The sequence below is a fragment of the Sinocyclocheilus anshuiensis genome, unplaced genomic scaffold (genome assembly GCF_001515605.1).
Source record: "Sinocyclocheilus anshuiensis isolate Anshui unplaced genomic scaffold, SAMN03320099.WGS_v1.1 scaffold1318, whole genome shotgun sequence".
Taxonomy (NCBI): Eukaryota; Metazoa; Chordata; class Actinopteri; order Cypriniformes; family Cyprinidae; genus Sinocyclocheilus; species Sinocyclocheilus anshuiensis.
The window spans coordinates 59630-83676 of NW_015557160.1; the positions used below are offsets into that span (position 1 = coordinate 59630).

At 33.5% G+C, this 24047-nt stretch overlaps 1 protein-coding gene across 6 annotated transcripts in view; it reads left to right on the forward strand.

The window, feature by feature from the left end:
- LOC107678285 (membrane-associated guanylate kinase, WW and PDZ domain-containing protein 2-like) overlaps positions 1–24047 on the forward strand; it is a 114065-nt gene that overhangs the window by 52975 nt on the left and 37043 nt on the right. For all 6 annotated transcript variants that reach the window (XM_016473496.1, XM_016473499.1, XM_016473498.1 and 3 more), the window contains exons 3-6: positions 13102–13221; positions 14919–15134; positions 17883–18102; positions 19264–19343. In XM_016473496.1, the coding sequence (XP_016328982.1) occupies positions 13102–13221; positions 14919–15134; positions 17883–18102; positions 19264–19343 (636 nt within the window). The remainder of the gene's footprint in view (positions 1–13101; positions 13222–14918; positions 15135–17882; positions 18103–19263; positions 19344–24047) is intronic.

Genomic DNA, 24047 nt, shown 5'->3' on the forward strand with positions numbered 1-24047 from the left:
TTTACATAAAAGGCTATGCAGACATCTAGTGGCTATACAGTTTAGTATTACAGTTTTATTTTTATTATTATTTTTTTATTTCTTTAACATGTACAAGTAAAAATAAATATAGTTTATACACAATATTAAAAACTTTACACCATTTTAAAGTGTATACATTTTTAATAAGCCTACATGTCGAAATGTATGTGAAATGCTATATATTTCATCGACTGATCCGGGGTGTTAATTTCATTGACTGACTCTCGTGTTAATTTCTACATTTTTCCAGCTAATTTTCTGAGATGGTCCTCACTGCAGAACACAAGATCCAGGGGGCGTGGTTGGCCTACTGAATTTTCTGCTAGAAAACTTACACACAGCTGCAGTCATGCACACCATGGAATTTTAAATCACTAACAAACACTAAATTTTATACTTTATACTTTATACTAAATTTTGCATACTTGGAGTAAATGATTTCCATGCTAGTCGTACCTGCACATGTTCAAGTTGGTTGAGTAGGCTTTGATAAAGCAAGAGTCTTCATGCATATTTCCTTTATCCTCTTTGAAAACAAAATAACTGTGAAATTTCCAGACATGAAAACATTTTTCCCAGCAGCGTCTCATCCCACGTTTGAGGAGAATAATTGTAGACGGGTGTTATTTGCGCACGCACCAGCAGGTGGCTCACGTGAGTCAACATGTGTCAACAGAACCAGGAACTAGAGCCCTGCATTTCAGCCCGACTTTTTTACGCCCCAAGGTCATTTATTTAATTTTAAATGAAACAAATGTAATCCTGATAGTATTTCCACTTTTTACAGACTGTAACTGTAATCTGAATACTTTGTTTTGTAACGGATTACAGTTACTAGATTTTTGCATCCTGATTACGTAACGCCATTACATGTATTCCGTTACTACCCAACCCTGTCTATGAGACATCTCAACATGGGAGAGATCTTGTGTTGGTATGTCATATTGATTATTCTGTTCGTGCCTGGGTTTATTTAATGTGCGATACTAAAAAATGGATGACAGAGCATCATAAGCCTTCTCTGTGTCTGCCGCTTGTTTCCTCAGATCGGCTTTGATGTGCTCACAGACTCCAGCTGTTTGATTGACAGTCTTGTTTTCGCTCATAATCCTGGAAGAGCAATTGTAGCAATCAGAGTATCATTACTGCATGACGTCCTTTGATGTTTCAGGGAGTTGGCCATTCAAATAACTCATTATTCTTCGCTGTACACTTTGGAAAATGAAGACTTACGACATTGCTCTGAATTGCTATGAAAAAACACTGAACTAGAAAAGAAAACATGTTGGAAATGCACCATTAACCTGTTTATTAACAGTATTTTGCAGTATTGGTTTTTATGAAGCAAACAGCGGTTGTTTGATAAATGACATTTGACTGAATCCAGATTGACTGAGTTTATACAGTTTATAGGCAGTTTATCACTACACTTCTGGGTTTGAGTTTATGGAGCATTAGGAGTGCCACCTAAGAATAATGTAGGAATCAATCAATTTAATAATTCAAACAAAAGATTATTAGAGATTACTAGACATTGAGAACTGATTTGTTAGGTTTAACCACATTGTAAAATATGAATTAAACAGTTGTAAAGTCTGTAAGTAAAATGTAGAAATGTATTAACTTAATAAATCAAACAAAATGTAAGTAAATAATCTCTTTCTCACAAATGGAAAATAAAATAATAAATTAATAAATAATTTTTAATTTTACAAATAAAATAAAGCGTGAATTATGTTTATTTGTTTGTCATTTTAAACTATTTTCTCTTATTTTGTTATATGTAACCACATTTTAAAGCAACTGTTTGTAAATGTTACATCAGCAAATAAAATATGAATGAAATTGTTTGAAATATGTCTAATATGAAAATAAATATTTATGTAAATGTAAAAAAAAAAAAATCTTAAAAATATTGAATACATTATTTTTAATAAGCCAAATAAATAAAACATGAAATAAATGTCTGTTTTTAGTAAATATAATATAAATGTAATAATGCTAAAAAAGTGAATTTATTATTTTATTCTTATATCTAACTATAGTTTAAAATGAATGAGTGAATTAATTAAAATGAATAGGGTTGTTATATGTAATCACATTTTAAAGCATAAATTAAACAGTTTCTTAAATATCTATTAATAAATATTTTTTAAATAAAACAAGAATTAAATAGTTTAAGATGCTAAGATGTGATTAAAAGATTATATTTTGTTGCTATATTTAACTACATTTTAAAATGAGGAGTCAATCCATTTTTAATATATAAATTAATCTGTTAATTTGTCAATTTATTCATTTACCTTTTATGCTTGAATTATTAAATTGATAATTTATTCTTTTGTTTCATGTTTAAGTGACCTTTCTAGTCTTCTTCTTCCCCATATGCATTCTGTTCTATATAAAATAATCATCATTTGGATGTCAGTGTGATTCTTTTCATCATGTAAATCAAATTCATTGTTGAACAGGTTTGTAATAGTCAAGGCAGCTCCAGAGAAATGTTTTATATTTTACAGCCATTTTCAAAGGAAATACTCAATATAGAAACCCAGAAATCACTTTATTTACGGAGTCAGTATAGAGTCAGTTACATGGCTGTGTGTTACACGCAGTCCCCACACTCTTAAAAATGCTGGGTTAAATACAACCCAGTGCTGGGTAAAATAGGGACAAACACAGCAATTGGGTTGTTTTGACCCAGTGGTTGGGTTACTACCCAGAAGGCTGGGTTATACATTTAACCCAACCGCTGGGTCAAAACAGCCCAATTGCTGTGTTTGTCCCTATTTTACCCAGCACTGGTTTGTATTTAACCCAGCATTTTTTAGAGTGCAGCCTGCTGCTGGAGCTACGCTAAACAGGTTTATCAGAAACCCTCCCACTGCTTCTCTGGAGCTTGTTGGATTTTCTTTAAAAAAAAAAAAAACTGTTTGCTCACTTTCAGATCTCCCCCAGTTTGCAGAGATTACAGCTTCCGGCGAAAGTCAATTACATAACATCCGTGCTGTTTACAGATGACTCACGTTAGAGACACTGAGAGCATTTTGAGCTGTCGTCACTGCTTCACTTTATACATACTAGGGTTGTGATGGTGAGGAAATTTTCCCACCGGTTAATCGACGTGTGACAACACCGGTAATACCGGTATCACCGCGGGGCGTTCCTTCTTTTCCTCGCTTTCCTTCGCTTTTAAATAGCTTGTAAAAGCTGTGCGCGCGTTTTACTTTTACTTTCACTTTCTCAGCACCGTCTATCGCGGCAAGCCTAATACATGGGAAATCAGGGTAATAAAGCATCCCCTTATGAAGCGACATCCTAAATATCAAGAAGGAGCGATATCAGAGTCTAAGCAAGCACTGTTCAACACAAACTCGCAGCGCTTTGGTTGGGGTGAGCTTGTCAGGGCTGAAGCAGCTTATGGCTGTGCTGGGTGACAGAATGAAACTCTTAAATGGCCTTTCAGTCCACCAGGGGCTCTGTCTCTCTCCCTCGGCCACAGCCTTCCCCCGACGTCACCCCGATGTATGAGGCTCCTCATCCTGCGTGGCAGCCAGGCAGTGCACTCAGTTAGTGATGGGACTCTGTGATGCAGCCAATAGACACTGGTGCTGGATCTGGTCAGCCGAAGCATAAATCAAAATGAAGGCATTGAGGTTTGGGATTATTTACGCTATGAACGTATATGAGATGGAGACTATAAATTCTTGTTTGAGGTGAATAAAAGTTTTGAAGAAGCTGAGGGTTTTTTTGTGTGTTCTAGTTTGTGATGTGTCAGCTTTGACACAATATGCCGGCGTAGGTTGATACTGACAAATGCAAACCATTGTGGTAATCAGCAAAAAAATCATTTTTGTTTTCAAGTAAAAATGTCTGAAAAAAAAGTATATTTTTTATTTTTTAATTATTTGTTAATTATTTTCATTTTTATATGCTGATAGTTCATCAAATAAATCACAATTAACAATTACACTTTTTGAGGAAACTATGATGCATTTTTTAATAGAAAGTTCAAAAGAACAACACTGAATTTAATTATTTATTTTTGTAATATTATCAATGTCTTTACTGTCACTTTTGATCAATACATTCATCCCTAAATATAGTTTATATATTAGTAAGCTTTTAATTGAATTTTCATTATATTTTTATTATATAATATATATAATAATATATAATTAAATGCAATGGAAATATTATATTGAAAATATATTGTTTTATTATGCAACTCTAGTATATTACAGTATTGTGCATCCCTAATATATGCTACTTCATTCAACTTTCAGTTTAGTTGAGGGCCAATAAACTTAAAATTTCTTGTTATCTGGACAATTGATAAAAAATTGATGTCTACAAAAAAAAATTGGGAATGGCAAAATCTCAAAATTATTTTTTACATAAATATAACATTTATTATACAGTTGCAGTGTATATGCACCAACCTTCTTAGTTTTAACACATATTCTTTAACACAGTGTTTCCCAACCGGGGTGCCGTCTGTCGAGAGCAGGGGTGCCAAAATATGTGTATGACATTATATTCTGCAGTCTTCCCTGCTGTACCGAATATCTATACTTTTCAAATGATCATATTGAAGTTAGAAATTCAAATATTGTGACAATTTATTTTGTAGGGTGCCACAAGTTTGTTAAAATTTCCAAAGGGTGCCGCGACTAAAAAAAGGTTGGGAAACACTGCTTTAACACATAAAATCTATCTATTAAAATGTATGTAATTGATCTTGGTGTGATCGTGTTTGTTTGTCCTCACTGTAGACCAAGTCAAAAACACAGATTAAGAAAAGGTTTTTTTTTTGCAGTGCAGCACTAGCAGCATGAAATGCTTTAAAGGATGACAGTGTTAGTCACAGTTAGTAGCTCGCTGCCACGTCTGACCCTCTGTTTTAAAGCCCTAGGTTGAACTGATTCTCTGACGCAAATATATTCCTGAAGCGTTTTCTGTTTACTGCCACCCTTCTAGCGTTTCTCTGACAGGTCAGCACATGGACATCAGAAGATCAGTTGTACAAGACTGACATGATGGACGTGAAAGCCAATAGAAAGGGCATTTAACTGTGATTTGTTGGATCACCAATTTGTGACCTGCCAATAGTGAATGTATTGATTTTCAAATTAATTGTGATTTTCATTTGATCTGATTGAATTGAATCCGATTGACTACAGTGATTATTCCTACAATAAATATATTATTATTATTATTAATAATAATAATAATAATTGTTGTTATTATTGTTGTTGTTTTTGTTTACTTTATTATTATTATTATTATTATGATTATTATTATAAATACTAACACTAATACTACTATGAATAATAATAATAATAATAATTAAAACAATAACATACATAATTGTCATTATAATTAGTAGTTATTTAGTAATATTTTTTTTTATTAATTCATTAGTAGTTATGATATTTAGTATCATTGAGATACTATTAAAGTTTTTTAGAGTTTTTATTTTTACATTTTCCGTTTTCATCTCAATTTTAGTTAAAGTTTTATTAATTTTGTTATGTTTTTGACATTCTTAATAGTTCTTGTTTTTAATATATGTCTAGTTTTCATTCATTTTTATTTCAATTTATTTAATTTGAGTTATTTTAGTACATTAAGTTAAACTACATTAAAATGAGAAATGGTATACAAAATTGTGTATTTTATTTTATTTTACTTCCAAATAAAATAAGTAACAAATGTATAATTCATTCATTAATTTATTTTTTATTTTAAATTTTGGTTTCAGTTTTAGTTAACTCTAATAACCCTGGTTAGGATCCCATCGTGGTGTTGATTTCTGCTGAACAATCTTAATATATACCATTTGATCAACTTTTCAATTAATTTTAAATAAAATTGAATTGATATCAATTGATATAGAATATTTATGAATCAAAAGTGAATATGGAATCAGTTTGGATACCCAGTCTTTCTCAAAGTACCAGGTTATAATGGTACTTCATAGGAGCTACTTCATTGGGAGTTTTTCAGTCAAATGTATGTTTCTTCCTCCAAGTGAAAGTTCACCTTACTTACCTTGGTTTCCGAAGGCATTTGATGGCATTCAATCCATTACGGTTCACCTGCGATGTGATGAATCACAGGTTTAATCACTCAGAAGAAGCGTTTCAATGATTGAAGGGCCGTTTCCTGCATCGTGTTCAAAAGCGCAGTGCTTCATGTTTGCTGGCCAAATCCCCAAGGTTGTCCCATATAGGCTCATTCACTCCAGTGCACCTGTATCTCATACCTCTACTCACCCTGAGAGTTGTTTACTCCATTCAGACATTAGCGATTCAGTGCACAGAGCGGCACTGGGCTTCAAGGTTGGACTGACCCCTGACCCCCGTTACTGAGTGTCAGTGAGGCTGCAGGCCATTACAGGCAAATTTCAACCCTTCAGCCCCGGCACTCATCAATGCTTCAAACGCTTCCACAGATGATACACAAGGGCAGGGCCTCTGTGTCAGACTTCATCCAGCTTCAACCCGCAGAGAGTCATTTGTGCTGACTGGAAGTATATTTCAACGCTCGATTCTTTTCATTAGCTTACCTGTTTCGCCTTTTCCAACTTGGAGAACTTCAAATCTCTCTGCTGTTTGGTGGGGCAGTACTTTTTTATCTCTTGATGTTTGATCTGTCGTTCATTTAAATGAGCTACTATCAGATTTATTTGCAAGGAAGTTACACTTTAGTCCCGTCCCAAACTCACAGCGTTGGTTGAGTCAATCTTACTGTGTCCGGCTGCTCTGTAGATGCATATTAATGACAAAAAATAAAGTATATCAAATGGCACCAAATTCACCAAAAAATGTTTATGTATTTACAGAGTGAATATTTCAATGTAAAAAAACAAAAACAAAAGCGCACTTCATTTTGTCATTAAAAATTCAGTGATTAGCATGAACTTTTTAAAGTTCAGTTCTAAAATTGTTTTTTTTTAACGTCTTTATTATTCAAAAGGAAATAGTAGTAAAATAATTGGTAATGATTAATAATTAAATAACATACAACATATTAAAGTATTTATATTAAATAAATATTTAGTCAAAACAACATAAAAATAATATAGAATTAGCAATAATAATTATAATATATATAGTAATATAATGTAATATATATAATAGTAGTAGTATAATAGTAACAATTGGTAATAATTAATAATTAAAGTATTTATTAAATAAATGTATCTGTATAATAATAGTTTTGTGTAAATTATTAGTTAAAACTATATAATAACTTAGTAATTATAATATAGAATAATATTTAATAACAAATGATATTATATTATAATATAGAATTCGCAATAATAATTATAATATATATAGTAATATAATGTAATATAATAGTAGTAGTATAATAGTAACAATTGGTAATAATTAATAAAGTATTCATTAAATAAATGTATCTGTATAATAGTTATTTTGTATAAATTATTAGTTAAAACTATATAAATAATATTCATAATTTAAACTTAGTAATAATAATATATAATAATATTTAATAACAATTTTTTATAGTATATTATATTACTATTAGAAATAAACTATCTGAAATTAATAAATTATTAATAATAAATATATATTAGTAATTACAAATCAATATAGATAATTGTTATATTATAATTATATAAATATATAAAAAATTATATACGTTTGCATGTGTGTCTATGCATACTTAGATCTATTATTATACATTCTTCAAGCAAAAAGTTTTATTTTTTCTGTTAACATTTTAAAGCTGTTGCCACATAGGAACAGTTCTTTTCTCGGAGGAATTTACTATAGCATGTTAATGGCGAATAGATATTTGGGATAGAGTATTTGGTTTAGGTTTATTTTGCTGCATCACTGATTGATCTCTGTGAATATGGTTTCTGCACGCTGTTGTTGATATGATTCTTGTCTGAGTATGTCTGGAGCATCAGTTGTCAGGGCTTTGTTTAGCAGGTGGGAATGTCACTCGCAATCCAAGTGATCCAAAGAGATGCTGCTGATGACTTTAAAGCAGAGAATTCCCGAGGAGATGAATGGAGACAGCGAGAGGCTAAGAATGAGCTGCTGTGGATGTGAACTATGAAGTAAAGCCTGAGCAGCGCTCTGAGAGGCAGTTGATTTGCTTTGACAGGGAATTGAAACAGGAGCCTCTGCAAGTGCAAAACAGTCGTACGTGAGAGATTGTTTCACATGGAGATGGTTTCACGGGAAGATGATATAAGGAGGTAATCAAGCAGGTAAAGCTGGACGCAATTTTCTCTCATCATTTCTCATAATCACATCAGCCATAATCGCATGAGAGTGAGCGGAGAGAGAGAAACTAAGCCAGTTTCTATGCTCTGGTATAATCAGATTTACCCCATGGATGTATTTAATCAGGGTTCTTCAGGTAGTCATCTGAACAAATGTAGTAGCCAAGACAGATCAGCGCCCACCTCAGGCTAATTATGTCATTTCGCTTCAATATATTTTGTGTGATAAAAGCTCTTTGAGGTGAAGTGTGTAATTTCTTTGCCACTAGCAGGACCCCCCAAAAATACTGTTTTCAGACAGGTTTCTTAAACACAGGTTTCTTATTTATTGATTTATTTGTTCATTTATTCATTAGTTAAATTTTTTATTTGTTCATTTACTTGTTTTCTTTTACATTTAACAATTAACATTTTTATGCTATTTGTTTTTACTTTATAAATATATATTTTTTTTTTTTCAAATTGTGCAACCTGTTTGACTAGTTTGGTTTAGTTTCCTTTGAAACTTTGAAAATATTCATATATAAATATTTTGCATATCTCCTGCATAGAGTCAGTGCCACTTTTTGAGCAATAAAGCCTACTTATAGTTGCCTTAGCATATTATCTTGGAAAAGGAGAAGTATTTAAATATTGAAAAAAATATTCACTTGACCATTAAGCAAAGAAACAGCCTTATTTTCCCTATAGAACATTTCTTTTTTGATGAAATCATTTTAGTTGAATTAAATCTGTGAATGAAAGTGTATCGATTTGTAATATAGATGAAGATGTTTATGTCATTGCTGTTAAATCTTGCCATTAAATACATAATGTTTGCATAGTGTTTTTTGGATGTTGTAAACTGATAAGATTTGTTCTCCAAAAGAAAGAGATCCCGCCACAAATAAGGAGATAACGGTACATTATTTCCATCTGATTATTAAGATATAAATATTCATGATGCATATGAATATCAGCAAAGCTTCCGTGTAATTTCCTCTGTCATGTTTAGCCCTTTGTCAGCATACAGATGCAGGAGTTTGTGCTTTTGAAGTGCCTCTGTCAGCGCATTCTGTTTCCCTGGACATGTAAAAGTGCGTTGTCAGAAGACTGAAATCACTCCATAGAGATTTCTGAGATGATCCACACAAATCTGTAATCTCACAGATGGATGAGTACATATAGAACTGGTGAATTTAGTAACGGTGGTGACTTGATGTTTTAGACAAATTCTAAATTATAGTTGTTGTCACAAGTTTTGTTCCATGAACTAAACAGGAATGTTAGCTGTTCGCGATTAATCGATTTGACAGCCCTTATATTTAATTCTATTGGTTTCTTTTCTTTAAAAAATTGATTTGCCATCAGTGCTAGGGTATTGTCAATGGTTTTTGTTGTAAATGTGGTTACTAAGGTTGTTGTAGTGCATTGCTACAGTATGTGGTTGTTAGATGGATACTTCAAATTATTATTCGTATTGTACTAATGTTAACATGCTACAATAATTGACAGTTCAAAAAAGGCCTGTTGCTTTGTACAGCTTATGCACAAAATATCTTCTCGGCATTAGGCCGTCATCTCAGGGGAGCCACTGAATTTGAAAATGGATTCACAGGTACTATATTTAGACCCATCACTGGTGAAATGATGTTCAGGTGAATATCCTTGAACACAATGTGTCATTGCTGTCTGCATATTACATAAGCTGTGTGTGATGCACTCATCTCTCATTCCCAGTCTATCTCTCTCTCCCTCTCACTTAGTAAAAATATGAGTTTTGTCTTACTTTCATAATTCAGCGGTACCTTCACCTCTCGGAGCAGCACATATGGTCTGTCATATTAGCCCTAAAATCAAAATGGACTTTTCTTGTTCAAAGAGTTCACACTAGCCCAGAAATACACTCCAAACTTTGATTTTCAGATCCGAGGTCATGCATATCTGTCTTCTGAATCTGAATCTGCTATTTAAGTGTGCCCCGAAAAAAACAGACAGATGCTTTTATCAGCACTGGCTTGAAAGCTTTCCATATTATTTAAGCAAATATGCAGAAGCTAAAAATCTGTTGGGACTGATTTTTCAAATCTGCTTTAGTCGGAGACGTGGCCCAGGGGGTACAGCATGTGCTGCTTGTGCAGGTGTTAGGAGTTCAAATCCGGCTCGTGTCAGTTCCCGATCCTGAGTTAGACCAGCAAAAGGTGCTTTGCTGGTGTAGCTGGTCTCCAAGCAGGTGTTTAGTGGGTTTAACTGGTCAGCCAGCTGGTCTGCCATCTTCACCAGATGAAAATGTGTCCAGAAACTCTGTATAGTGCTCAAAATAAATGCTTCAGCTTTTTGCTGTTAAAATGTGTTTTATTTTGTAGAATGTGTCCATATTCTATTTATGATTGGGGATATTATGGAAATTATAATGAAAATGATGTAGGGAATTTATCTCAGACAGTTTGATTCATTGTGATGGAGTCAGTTTAGCAATTGTATGACAATAACAGCCAGAAAGATGTCTGATTGGACTATTGTTGTTCCATATGGGAATGATAATGCTTTTATCCCAGCAGACAGCTTAGCTTCTGTATGACTGACTGAATCTCTGCTGTTCTGTTATATATACTATATGTATGTGATTCTGAAGGTTTCTGATTTTCTCAGCAGCATTTCATATTTTATGTCTCCTTGGTTACAAGCTGACTGTTATTATTGATTAAGATCATTAGCCTCATCTGATGACCCATACTTTACATCTGTGCTTGAGCTGTGAAATAAAATCAAATCTCGTTATTAATTACCCACCTGATTAATCTTAAATTGTTCTTTGAATTGCCAGAATTAATAAGAATGCTAAATTAAATAAAACTAATTTCAATGCAATGTCATTTTTCTCAGAAACGTGAAATGATTTTTTGATTTAGGTAGCTTCATGTTTTAATGGTTCACATGCTCAAGTATTTTCCCCTTGGCATTGAATAATAAATGTCTGTTTATCACCTGATTATTGGTCATTGCATTGGCATGATGGAAAGGTCATTAAAGGGATAGTTGACACAAAAATGAAAATTCTGTAATTAATTGCTCATTAATTAATTAATTACTCAATTGTTGAAAAAAGTTGTAATTTTTATATTCTTTGTGCACAAAAAGTATTCTCGTAGCTTCATAACATTACTTTTGACCCACTGATGTCAATATTTTTCTGAGCCTTGAACGTGTCAGTTACTTTGCTGTCTATGCAGGGTCAGAAAGCTCTCGGATTTCATCGGAAATATCTTAATTTGTGTTCTGAAGATGAACGAAGGTCTTATGGGTTTGGAACGACATGAGACATGAGGGTTAATGACAGAGTTTTCATTTTTGGGTGAACTATCCCTTTAAAGCCAGTCTGCAAAAGCAAACAGCAGGGATGGACTTTTTTCTCTCACTGGGAAGTTCACAAGCTCAAAGCTGGATAATTTTTTTCCAGACTAAGATTTTTGTGAAATCAGAGATGATTTGGTTGAGAGCTCAAGGACTGGATTATGATATCGTTGCTAAGTATGCGTCTTGCAAATCCCCAGTGCCTGATTTCTTAAGAATGTGTTTGATTACCCTCAGAAGACTCAGCCTCAGTTAATGCATTAATTATGCACCCAATTTACATAAACAGTCAATATGGAATTTGGAAATAACACTTTGCGAGTTTTCAGAGTTAATTTATTGTCTAGTGTTTTTTTTAACTGACTGTTCGCTCTTATTTGGTTTTAAATGCTGCTCTAGAAATGACCAGAAAGTACCATAGTGCTACCATTTTTATTTATTCCTGTGATGCAAAGCTGAATTTTCAGCAGTGAATTTACTTCAGTCTTCAGTGTCAGAAATCATTTCCTTCAGAAATCATTCTAATATGCTGATTTGGCATGCTAGAAAAAAATCGTATTATTGATGTTGAAAACAGTTGTGTTGTTTAATAGTTTTGTGGAAAGTAATTAATATAATAAAAACATGCATTTGTTTTTGGGTTTTTTTTTTTAAACAGAAATATTTTGTAATGTAATAAACACTGGCACTACTCATAAATCTGTTGAATTCAGAATACTGTAAAATCTGGCTATATATATAATTAAATTGTGTGTGTGTGTGTGTGTGTGTGTGTGTGTGTGTGTGTGTGTGTGTGTTTGGCTACATATTTTTTCAAATATTTTGTAATGTAATAAACACTGGCACTACTCATAAATCTGTTGAATTCAGAATACTGTAAAATCTGGCTATATATATAATTAAATTGTGTGTGTGTGTGTGTGTGTGTGTGTGTGTGTGTGTGTGTGTGTGTGTGTTTGGCCAATTAATTTTTCTTAAACTTCAGAGGAAAATGACCACGTCTGATTTATTAATGTGAATAAACTCCAGCTGTCCGTTTCAGTGGTTCTTATTCAACAATTCATTTACATCATCACTCAAAATGTTCACTGAGGTTTCTGTGCTGCATTTTTTGTATTTTAAAATGTTTTAGTAAAAAATGTAGATAGATATTGCTGTTTATTACTGTGAATCTCTGAATAAATATATTTTATAATTGTGAAACATGCTTCAACTTAAATTACATTTTTGTTGTATGTTATGTCTTGCAGTAAATATTTTTATATTTTAATGCAATATCTTGCTTTAAAAGTGTACTTGGCTAAGTACCATGGTATATGATTATGATAGTTTTAAGGTTATTTGCTTTTACCATGTGAATCTATTGTATCATATCTTACCATCATACTATGAGAGTACGTTTCTGTAAGGCTGTATTTTGCTTAGTCTTGTGAATAGCTTAAATATTCTGATAGACGTGATGTTTTTTTTTTTTTTTGCAGGCACAACAAGACAGCCCAAAGAGGGGGAGGTCCCAGGTGTGGACTACAACTTTGTGAGCATTGAGCGGTTTATGGAATTAGAGAAAAGTGGGGCTTTGTTAGAAAGTGGAACATACGAAGGTAAGTGAAATGCACTGTTAAACCTCAATAAATTATTGCCTCTCGAAATAAAGCTTATATCACACCTGTTACACCATTGAGGCCTGGAATATGAATTTCCTTAAATTTGCTTGATGTTACCGCAAGAAGGAGCACGTATATCTTTGACATTGAGCAAAGGTATTTAGAAGTAGTGCAGTTTGGTCGCTTGAGAGCCGACACTGAGGTGTGTGAACTACTTCCAGACACAGGTTGTTTTTCTCTTCATGAGGCGAGGAAGATCCTTCCCATGACTCTGTGAGGCACAGCATCATAACAGCTTCAGTGGCAGACACATTGAGAATAACTTTATATTAACTCTAAAACAGCAGAAAAATACAAATTTGCGTTTTTTGACGTTCATATGACGTTCTTATAATCTTCATATGTCAGTAAAGAAATATTGAGTTTTATAGTTTCGATAAATTACATTTAATGGGAATCATATCAATTATCGGTGAATATTAGAGTGATTTTTCCCTTATTTTTAAATTAACTTCGCAGTGATCTAATACTCATTTAAAGTTCTTAAAAATCTTAATTTAATAACACTATTCAATGTAATCTTCAGCAAGATTCAAAATGAATATCCAATATCCATAATACTATACACTGATGTGAAGCTTTAATTCACTTGTAGCACTTTTTTTCATTTATTTATTTTTTTATTATTTTTTAATGGCCAGAATTGTATTATCAGTGTATATCCCTAATATTGAATGAAATCAAAATTATTGCCTCATTATTTATTAGCTTTGAGATCATGCTTATGCTAGTGTCCTGTGTTTCGGTTTCAAATAAATGCTGTTCTTTTCAACTTTCTATTCATCAAAGATTGCTGAAACAATTGTATCGAGGTTTTTACTAAAATATTAACTGTTTTTAACATTACTAATAATAAGAAATCTTTCTTGAGCAGCAAATCAGCAGATTAGAATGATTTCTGAAGGATCATGTGACACTGAAGACTGGTGAATGATGCTGAAAATTCAGCTTTGTCATCACAGGAATAAATAACATTTTAAAATATATGAAAATAGAAAAAAGTTCATTTAAATTGTAATAATATTTCATAATATTACTGTTTTTACTGTATTTTTTGATCAAATAAATGCAGCCTTGATGAGGAAAGAAGAAAAATTATGTATGCAAATTTTTGTCCAATTAAATGCTCTCCTGAATGAGAATGTACCATCTGTCTCTGACTGACAATAGCTAGCAACAAATCATGGTTCACGTCAAAACAGTAAAAACAGCTGTTTTTAATTTAATAGGATATGTAAATAGAAGTCAGCACAATATATAGGTATTCTGGGTCACAGGCTGTAATTTAACGGAATCTATGAACTTCACCTCTTCTGTTTCCGTCCCCACAGACCTGCAAATTAATTCCTAGAGCCTTGCTGTAACCACACAGGAGCTCAGTTTTTAATCATTAAACAGATTTCCCTGGATACACATGATTTCTTTTCAATCTTGAATGAAACGATTGAGTCGTCAGTGAACGAGGGTGTCGAAACGCTAAAGATCACACTGAAAAAAAATAACTCCAGCGAAGTTATTCAAAACATGATTGAATAGTTACTTCAAGTCAGACTTCACCTTTTTGCATGCCAAGTAACTGTGAAAGCAGTTTTTCCTAGTTGAAGTCCCAAAAATGTGTTTTCTGTTGTTTCTAGATAACTTCTATGGCACGCCAAAGCCTCTTGCCGAACCCACGCCGATGCTGTTTAATGTGACGGACCAACTCTTGCCCGGTGCCCGACCCAGTGCAGAGGGAAAAAGGAAGAGAAATAAGTCCGTCAGCAACATGGAGAAGGACAGCATTGAGCCACCAGAAGAGGAGGAGGAAGAGAGCCCCATCGTCAATGGCAACGGCATCGCCATCACACCAGGTTACGACCTACCACTGTTACTGAGATAGTTTAAACTGACCCAACTGAGTCAATTATGAATGTGGGCTTCACGGCCCCTACGACTCGTTTCTAATGAAAGATGTTTCAGACCAGAGTATGATGCTTTATTTAAATTTTTCAGTTGTTGCATAACTCCAAGATGAGGTTTTGAATCATACTTTTCAGGAAGGAGCCTTTACTACTTTACTAGCAAGACGTCTCATCCTTTTAAAGTGGAAGCACGTCTCACCCCCTTCCTTTGATACATGGCTAAAAGAAGTGTTTACTTGCATTAAATTGGAAAAAATTAGACTGTCACTCACTGGTTCGTTAAAGACCTTTGACAAGGTGTGGCGCCCCTTTTTAGATTATCTGCTGGCTAACTGTCTTGATACTTAAGCTGAGCATTAATATATAAACACAATTTTTATTTATGTTTTTTAAACATAAAGCATTATTTTTTTATTATTATTATTAAAAATTGATTTATTTATTAATTTTTTTTAACCTCTGTTTTGTTTTGTTTTTTGTTTTTTTCCTTTTTTTTCTTCTCTCTTTCGTTTCTCTCCTCCCCCCCCCCCCCCCCCATAAAAAAATTTGAAATACTTTTCAGGAAGGCTGGTGATATTAGTTAATTAATATTTGATGATAATCAAGGCATTTTTCCAAAAGCAAAAAATATATTTTTATTCATTTTTATGTACCAGTGTAACAATATAATATGAAACAGCTTAATACTGTGTGACACGTATGTTTAATAAAACATTTTAATATATGTTTTAATATAAAATGCCACTCAGAGATTTCGGTGAACATTTCAGATGTTTTAAGTTCTGTGATGTTTCTCCAAATGACATTTGAGGGACTTCAACAATCAATTTCTCCTCGTCTGTGTTCCATTGTGAAAAAGTCGTACACTTTAGCGTTCTTTTAAGAAGAGTCCTTATTAAGGAAATTATATCTCCAAAAGAATATTAAATACTTAAGTTCAAACTGAATGTAATGTTTTTGGACACTCAATTGCTTGTTAACTGCAATGAATTGAGAATTTATTATAGTTTAAATGTATATTAAATTCAGTTAGTGTTCACTTTAAAGTGTTGAAGTACATCTTTATATGCAATTTCATAATTACTTTAATTGTCTTTGAAATATGGTTAAAGTGTACTGGTGAATGTACTGACAAGCATTTACAGTAAACTAGGGCTGTCAAAATGGCTGAAAAACTAAATTCGAATTTTGTACTTAAATATTATCAAAATTCGAATTATATTCAAATTTAAAATGCATCATTTCAGTTAGGGTGAAGAAAAGCTTTTGGCTTCTCTCCTGAGGCCACAAGAGGGTGCATCGAGCAAAATATTACTAATGCATTTATTCAAAGCATAAGATAGCACGACTATCTGTGAAAAAAGTGCATAATGTTTAAAATAATGTTTATAATCCACTTATAATTAAGTTGCTTAAACAACTATAAACAAAAAAGCATCATGTATGTATGCATAGTTTAATACAAAGGGCCGAAAGCCAATCACACAGAGTACATTTTTCATTAAAAAACACGAGTGGCAGTGGGATGGGAAAAACCCCCCGCCATAAAGTCTCGAGATATGTTTTTTCAAAGTTGAACTTGCATTAATTTTATATGTTTTTCTAAACATGCGGCTCTTTTGTGCGAGACGCGAGTGCAACGGTGATAGACGTCCCTCTAGAAAATGCGCGAAATCGCATATTCATATATCTGTGTGAACGGCTTGGTTTCAGTTTTGATGTAAACAAGATCTTCTCCGCATTGATGTTCTCTTTTCCCACAATATTTGTAATTAACAGCGCAGCAGCGGTGCATCTAGTGGCTTCAACTGGATAGGCTAACAAAAACATTGTAATGCAACGACACTTACATCGTCATCGCATCTCGTGCGCCACTGATAAGGCTGCCTCCTTAACGCACACCTAAAATTCGAATGCAACGTTTTTGCATTCTAATGTGAATTTTTATTTTAAATTCAACGAATATTCGAAATTCAAATTTTTTTTGACAGCCCTATAGTAAACTAAAATATGCTTTATTATGATTTCCTATGAAACTTGTATGTTATATATATATATATATATATATATAACATTTGTAATGATTAAGTTGCAATTTAGTACATATATGTACATTATATTAACTTTAAATGAAATATCAAATAACACACTGAGGTTAAAATTAGAATCAATTTACACATGCTTTAATATGTTAGTCAAAATAAGTATACTTCTTTTAAGCATAAAAACGATTAGAAAAACAATTATTTAAAATGTGCTTTTAAGTAAAGCTTTTTATTTGACATCAAAGTGCAATTTTTTTAAATTGTGCATAAGTGTGTGTGTGTATATATATATATATATATATATATATATACTGTATACATGTAGGTGGAGGATTTTATAAATATATATACTGTATACATGTAGGAGCAGGATTTAATAAAAAAAAAATTGTAGCATGTTTGGATGCGGTCTAAAACCATTTTTGGTATTTCACTATTAAAATCTGTCTTAATTGAATAAATGTGGTGTAAAAAAATATATATATAATTAATCATGTGATAATAAGAGTTCATTTTGACAATCCTAGTCATTACTTGTTTGTTTTATGTACCTGTATCTCTTTGTCCCATCCTTTATAACACTCTACTGTCAAATAATTCTCTCAGTCAGAAGGTCATGCTCGACACTGATTCATTTAGTTTTCCCACACAGAATCGAGCGAACACGAGGACAAGAGTACTGACGCTTCCGGAGACGTGCCCGTCCAGTCATGCCCACCCGAGACCCCCACCCTCACCGCCACAGATGCCCCTGAGGAGGAAGGAGACACTCCCAAGTCCCCACAAGACTCCCAGGAGAATGACGACATGGGCCCTTTGCCAGATAACTGGGAGATGGCCTACACTGAGAAAGGAGAAGTTTACTTCATAGAGTGAGTGAAGTGCACTTCAAAGCACACTTCATATAAAAGAGGTGTGAACATATGGAGCGCTACCTGTTGCAGTGTCCTCTTTTACAGATCGTTACAGACAGCTGAATTATTTATGCGTGCTGTATTGAGCTCACTCAGTTCAGTGCAGTTCAGTTTACTGCATTTTGCATTTCAGAACTTCAGCACATGGTAGGGCTGGAAATGTAGAGTAGTTTAAAATTAGAATTTTTTAAATTCTTTTGAAGGTATTCAGTTAAGTTCTTTAAACTGATTAATTAATTTGTATTAATTAATGTAAGATTACTTAATATAAAGTTATAAAATATAAAGTCATTTTATATTAATCATTTGATTAATATATAAATATTAATTGTAAATTCATATTTTCATACATTTTTCAATATTTCAATCAAACAAGGCAATTGTAAAAAATGGTATTTGTTCATATTATTTAATGCACCTGAGTTCATTTGAACTAACATTATACAGTTGTATTTTTATTAACTAACGTTAACAAAGATTAATAAATACTTATTATATAAATATATAAATATTAATAAAATGTTTATTGTTAATTGTTAATGTTAGTTAATATGTTACGTTAACTAATGGGACCTTATTGTAAAGTGTTACCAAAATGTTTAATGCTAGAAGGACGATATAACAAAAATGTATTATTTTAATTTATACAAGCCAAAATATTACAATATAAAACAAATAGTGTTTTTTTACTAACAAATTTTAACACATAAAATCTGTACATGGACTTTAATGAACATTTTAGTGATGAACTGACACATTGGATTTTGCTGAGCCATGAATCATGATGATGAACGAATGAATCAGTATAAAACTGAGGGAAGAGCGTTCTTAAGTGTTCTTAAGAGCAAGAGAGAGATGTTCCTCTCCCTCCCATCTGTCCTTAATGAGAAACGAGGGACTTATTAAAAGTATTGATTGTCATTGTGTTAACTGGAAAACCCCCTGCTACTGTGACTGAGGCCTTCTGGGATATCTAGTCTAGAATGTTTTACATTTCAAAGTGAAGTTTGTACCAACATTTGGCAGACATAACACACTTAGAGACACTTTTGATTCGTATCATGGAAGCTAAACTGTATTATACTTACTATTAATTGTTGCAATATTTGTTCTTTTCAGTCACAATACCAAAACAACGTCATGGCTCGACCCTCGACTAGCGAAGAAAGCCAAGCCCCCAGAGGATTGTGAGGAAGATGGTGAGTGTTTGAGTGTGTTAACTCGTGTGTGTGTGTGTGTGTGTGTGTGTGTGTGTGTGTGTGTGTGTGTGTGTGTGAGTGTGTTGCTCTCTTTTACGCTTGGAGAAATTTGAAGTCGTGACCTCTACTTGTATTTTCCCTCTGGAGATGTACGCGTGAAAGATTGTAACATGAAATCTGAGGAGGAGGTTTCCATTTTGTGAGTTTGTTTGTGATGTCAGAACACGATCAGATTGTGCTCTGGTTTCATGAAACATCTAGAATGACAAACTTCTAGCTAATGTTTGCATGCTGTATTTATGAATGACAGGTTTATTCAGCATTGCTGTATAAGTTTATCTGTTTATTCGTTCATTTGCACATTTTTTTTGTTCATTCAACCATCTTTCCAACCATCCATAAAACCACCAATCTATATAGCCATTCATTCGTTTGTTCATCCATTTGTCTATTAAGCATCTATCCTCCATTCAATTGTTTTCTTGTTCATTTGTTTGTACGATGAGAAAAGTATTAATTAATTCATTCATTCATTCCTTTATCTATAAAGCAGTCATTCATCCTCTATTCCAGTCATTCATTAGTTTATTTGTTCAGACTTTCCCCATTGAGTTGGTTGGTTTGTTCATTCATTCATCCATTAAGCATCTGTCCTCTATTCATCCATTCGTTTGCATATTGATTAGTTTATTTATTCATTTGTTTGTTCATCCATCCATCCTTTGTTTGTTTGTTCATTCAGTAACTAATCCTTTGAGAATCTATCCTCCATTCATTTGTTCATTCATTCATTCATTCATTTGATCATAAAGCTATTTATTCATTCCTTCATTCGTCCTCCTTTCTATTCATTCTTTTTTTTGTTCATACATGCATCCATAAAGCCATTTAACCTGCATTCATACATCCATCCTTCTACCCTCCATGCATTCATTAATTTGTTCATTCATCCATCCATGCTTCCATAAAGCCATCTATCCATTCTTACAGCCATTCATTTGTACATTTTTTATTTCTTCATTCACACTTATAACATTACCTGAGCTCTAAAAATGGAGCACAAGTCAGCATGATATATTCATTAGAATGCTTAAAACATGTATTTTTTATGTTTTCTTCTCAGCTGGGCTGTTGAACATGCTATGTACCCAAATCTACCATCTTTGAAACCCTCTGTTGAATTAAAATGCAATTTAATGGGGCCAGAGAAATCAATATCTCTTTCCACAGGCCTTTTAATGCCTCTCTGTGACATGACTACTAATATCCCTCTCCGTAGTACAGCTTAGATCAATTTTTTGGGCAAGTCTGTGCAACAATGTAAGTTCATATGCATAATCATGATTGATTTCCGTTGTGTTCAATAATAACTGCTGCAAAGAAATCACTCTGTGTATTGCAAATTTGATCCAAGTCTGTCTTCAAAGTTCAGACAAATTCAGATGTCTGTTAGCTTTTGATCCTCATGGGGCGGCACAGTTTCATCATAAGTTCCCATCGAAGGTTAGATAAAAGATGATCTGTCTGTGTCTACCTAATTTTGCCTTCAAAATCAATGTAACTCACGACTGTGTAATTTCAGAGGCGTGCCTGTTTAATTTAGCAACAATGGAATAATTTTTCCATTGTTCTCACGGTCTAAAATTTACTCTGTTCTTGCTAATTAATCATCCCTGCTGTGAAATCTATGCTGTTTTGACAGCATAAATTTCACAGGACTTTTAAAGAGCATTCGGCACACATGTACACGCTCATATTTACACTTGTGCATTCAGTGCACTCAAATATACATAAGCCAGTCAGTGAATGAAAGAGCCTGAAAAAGAGACTTCTCCCATAGTTGCCATGGCAGCTGCCGATGGAGGACCATTGATTTAAGGAGGCTTGAGAAAAGATATTTAAGGTTGTCTGGGTTAGATCATTGTCTTAAAACCATGAAAGGACCAAAAGATTCCCCAAAAAACATTTAAGATTTTCTTTCATATGTATTCTTTATATTTATGTTTCAGAATTTTTTTCCAAATATGGTACATTAATAATCTGTTAAGAATTATAGTGTTATTATATTTATATAAAAATTGTTATTGTATAAATGATAAATTATATAAAAATTGCAATATTGTGGGAATGAGTAGGTAATTATGTTTGAATATTATGATTTATAATATATTAATTATTAAAAACCAAGATATTTTCTAAATGTGGTGCATACATGATCTATTAGGCATTATTGAAGCTAATAATATTTGCTACATTTATAAATGAACATTTTTTACTTTTTTTCGTGAATTTACAATATGGAGAAACGCTGACTAGGTAATATTTTTTGAACATTTTGAATCTTATTATGTTATTTATAACTTATTCATTAAAAACAAATTGTTTTCTAATTGTGGTACATTATAATATAATGTTATAATATTTGTTAAATTCTTAACATTTTTAAAGGGGGTTTGCAGTTCTGCGGGAACATTAAGTAGGTTACTTAATATTGCAGTTTTGCGGGGGTCATATGATGCGATTTCAATTTTTCTTTGGAGTGTTACAAGCTCTTGGTGCATAAAGAAGATCTGTAAAGTTGCAAAGACTAAAGTTTTAAATCCAAAGAGATATTCTTTATAAAAGTTAAGAGTGAACCACGCCTACCTAAAACGGCTCGTTCTAACACGTCCCCACATGTCTACGTCACTGTGTGGGAAGATTTGCATAACGCCACCCAAATGTTCACGCAAAGAAAGAAGGCGTAACTTTTATTCTCGCTGTAGTATTGTTGTTGCCGCCGCCGCCATGTCGTGAAGGCGCTGTGTGTTTCATTGTGAAAGCAAAACTACTTTGTTTGGCCTTCCAAAAGAGGACGATATCTGCTTCGTCATGCCTAGAGCTGATCCGTGCTGGTCGCTGAGGAAATACATCAACTTCGCACTGTGAATCGCCGGATCGGCTTTCACCGTGGACGAAGCGGAGTCCAGCCCGGGGTCGTCACATGTGGTTGCTGCAAGCCTGCCGGCCACTCCTTCGTCTAATCCGTCGGCCGCGCAGTTCTCAAGCCGGCCCGCCTCCGCTCACTCAAGCCGGCCTACGCTCTCTCTAGCCCGCCATGTGTGACGCTGTGTTTCGTTGTGAAAGCGAAAATACTTTAGAAAGGCGGGGCATAGAGGAGAAACAATAATGTACAGTATTTGGAAAATAATGTGTTTTTTGAACCTTAAACTGCATAAACACATTTCATTACACCAAATACACAAAATTATGTTCTTTTTAGCAACATCATATGACCCCTTTAAGTAGGTTACTTATTTAAACATTTTAAATATTATTCAGTTGTTGTTTATCATTTATTTATTAAAACAGATGCCTTAGAGCATGACACCATACCCTGTTGTCCATATTCTTTGTATTTATAAATAATTTCCAACATAATTTTTTTTATATTTTTAATGTGCAGTAATTTTTGCCCATGCATGATCGTTGAGTAGGTGTTAATAAAAATAATTTTTAGTTGGTTTTAAAACATGTTGTTTTCCACCTCCCTGTAAGTTACAAATAGACATTATAAAGAGAAGTAATAAATATGACCTATTATAAGTTAGATAGTTCGATTATAAGTACATTTGGCGCCAATTTCTTCCATACCAAGATAGGATCTTTAAAAGAAAACTACAGTAAATCCAGCCAAGGTTGTGTCACACTTCTCACTTTTTTGTATTAAGAAAGTGTCGCCATCTGGTGTGTTACTCATCTTTCTCTCTGAGTTAAAGCGGTGTATGTGACACATATAAGAGGCTCGTCCTGTATCCTCTTGGATGACAGTCTCCGAAAGGTCAGTTCTTAATGTAAATCCTAAATATGAGACTGGACTCTGATTGTGAGGGGAAGGGTCAAGCATTAGCGGATGCGGTGTAGCCGGTTGGTGTGTGTGTAGGAGGGAATTGATTGCTCTAACCCTCCTAGGGAGGTGCGAGAACCTCGTTGGTCATCACACCTGCTCCTGCCTCCTCCGGCCCAGCTTTCTGTTCAGCGCAGCATCCATTCACTCAACTAATGAATATCTGAACGCAGCATGGCTTCTTTTTACACAGTATGAGTAAAAAACCAGCTTTGAGGGCATGTCTATAGAGTATCTTTATGTGTGTCAATGCAGAGGCTGCAGCATGACTTGTGTGTGTGTTTGTTTCTTTACTTGTTTTTAGAAAAATAAGTGTAATAAAAAAACAATTTGCAGTGTTTGTCCATGAAAAATCTCCACTGTGATGCCATAGTTTTCTCAATGGCTGCCAGGGCATTGTTTTGTGGTTGCTAGGTGGTTTCTAGGGTATTCTGAATGGTTGTAAGGTCATTTCAGGTGGTTGCTAGGGTGTTCCGTGTGGTTGATAAGACATTCTATAAGTTTGGACTAGGAATGTCAACGATTAATCGATGATCGATTAATTGTCGATAAGAGATTCAATCGATTAAAGCTATCAATGGTCGATTAAGCTATTTAATTTTGGGCTGCGTGCGGCTCATGCGCAAAACACGTGCGAGCGGCTGTGAGTGACGGTGACGGTATATAAATGCATCATCATTCATTCATAATGTACAAATTAAGCTTTTAATGTGATTTCAACTTTAAAAGTACATTAAAATAGAAACAACACAAAGTTCTTCAACATGGAAAGCAATAGAAATGTAGTAACGAAGTAATTTCCCCAGATAATTGTTTCA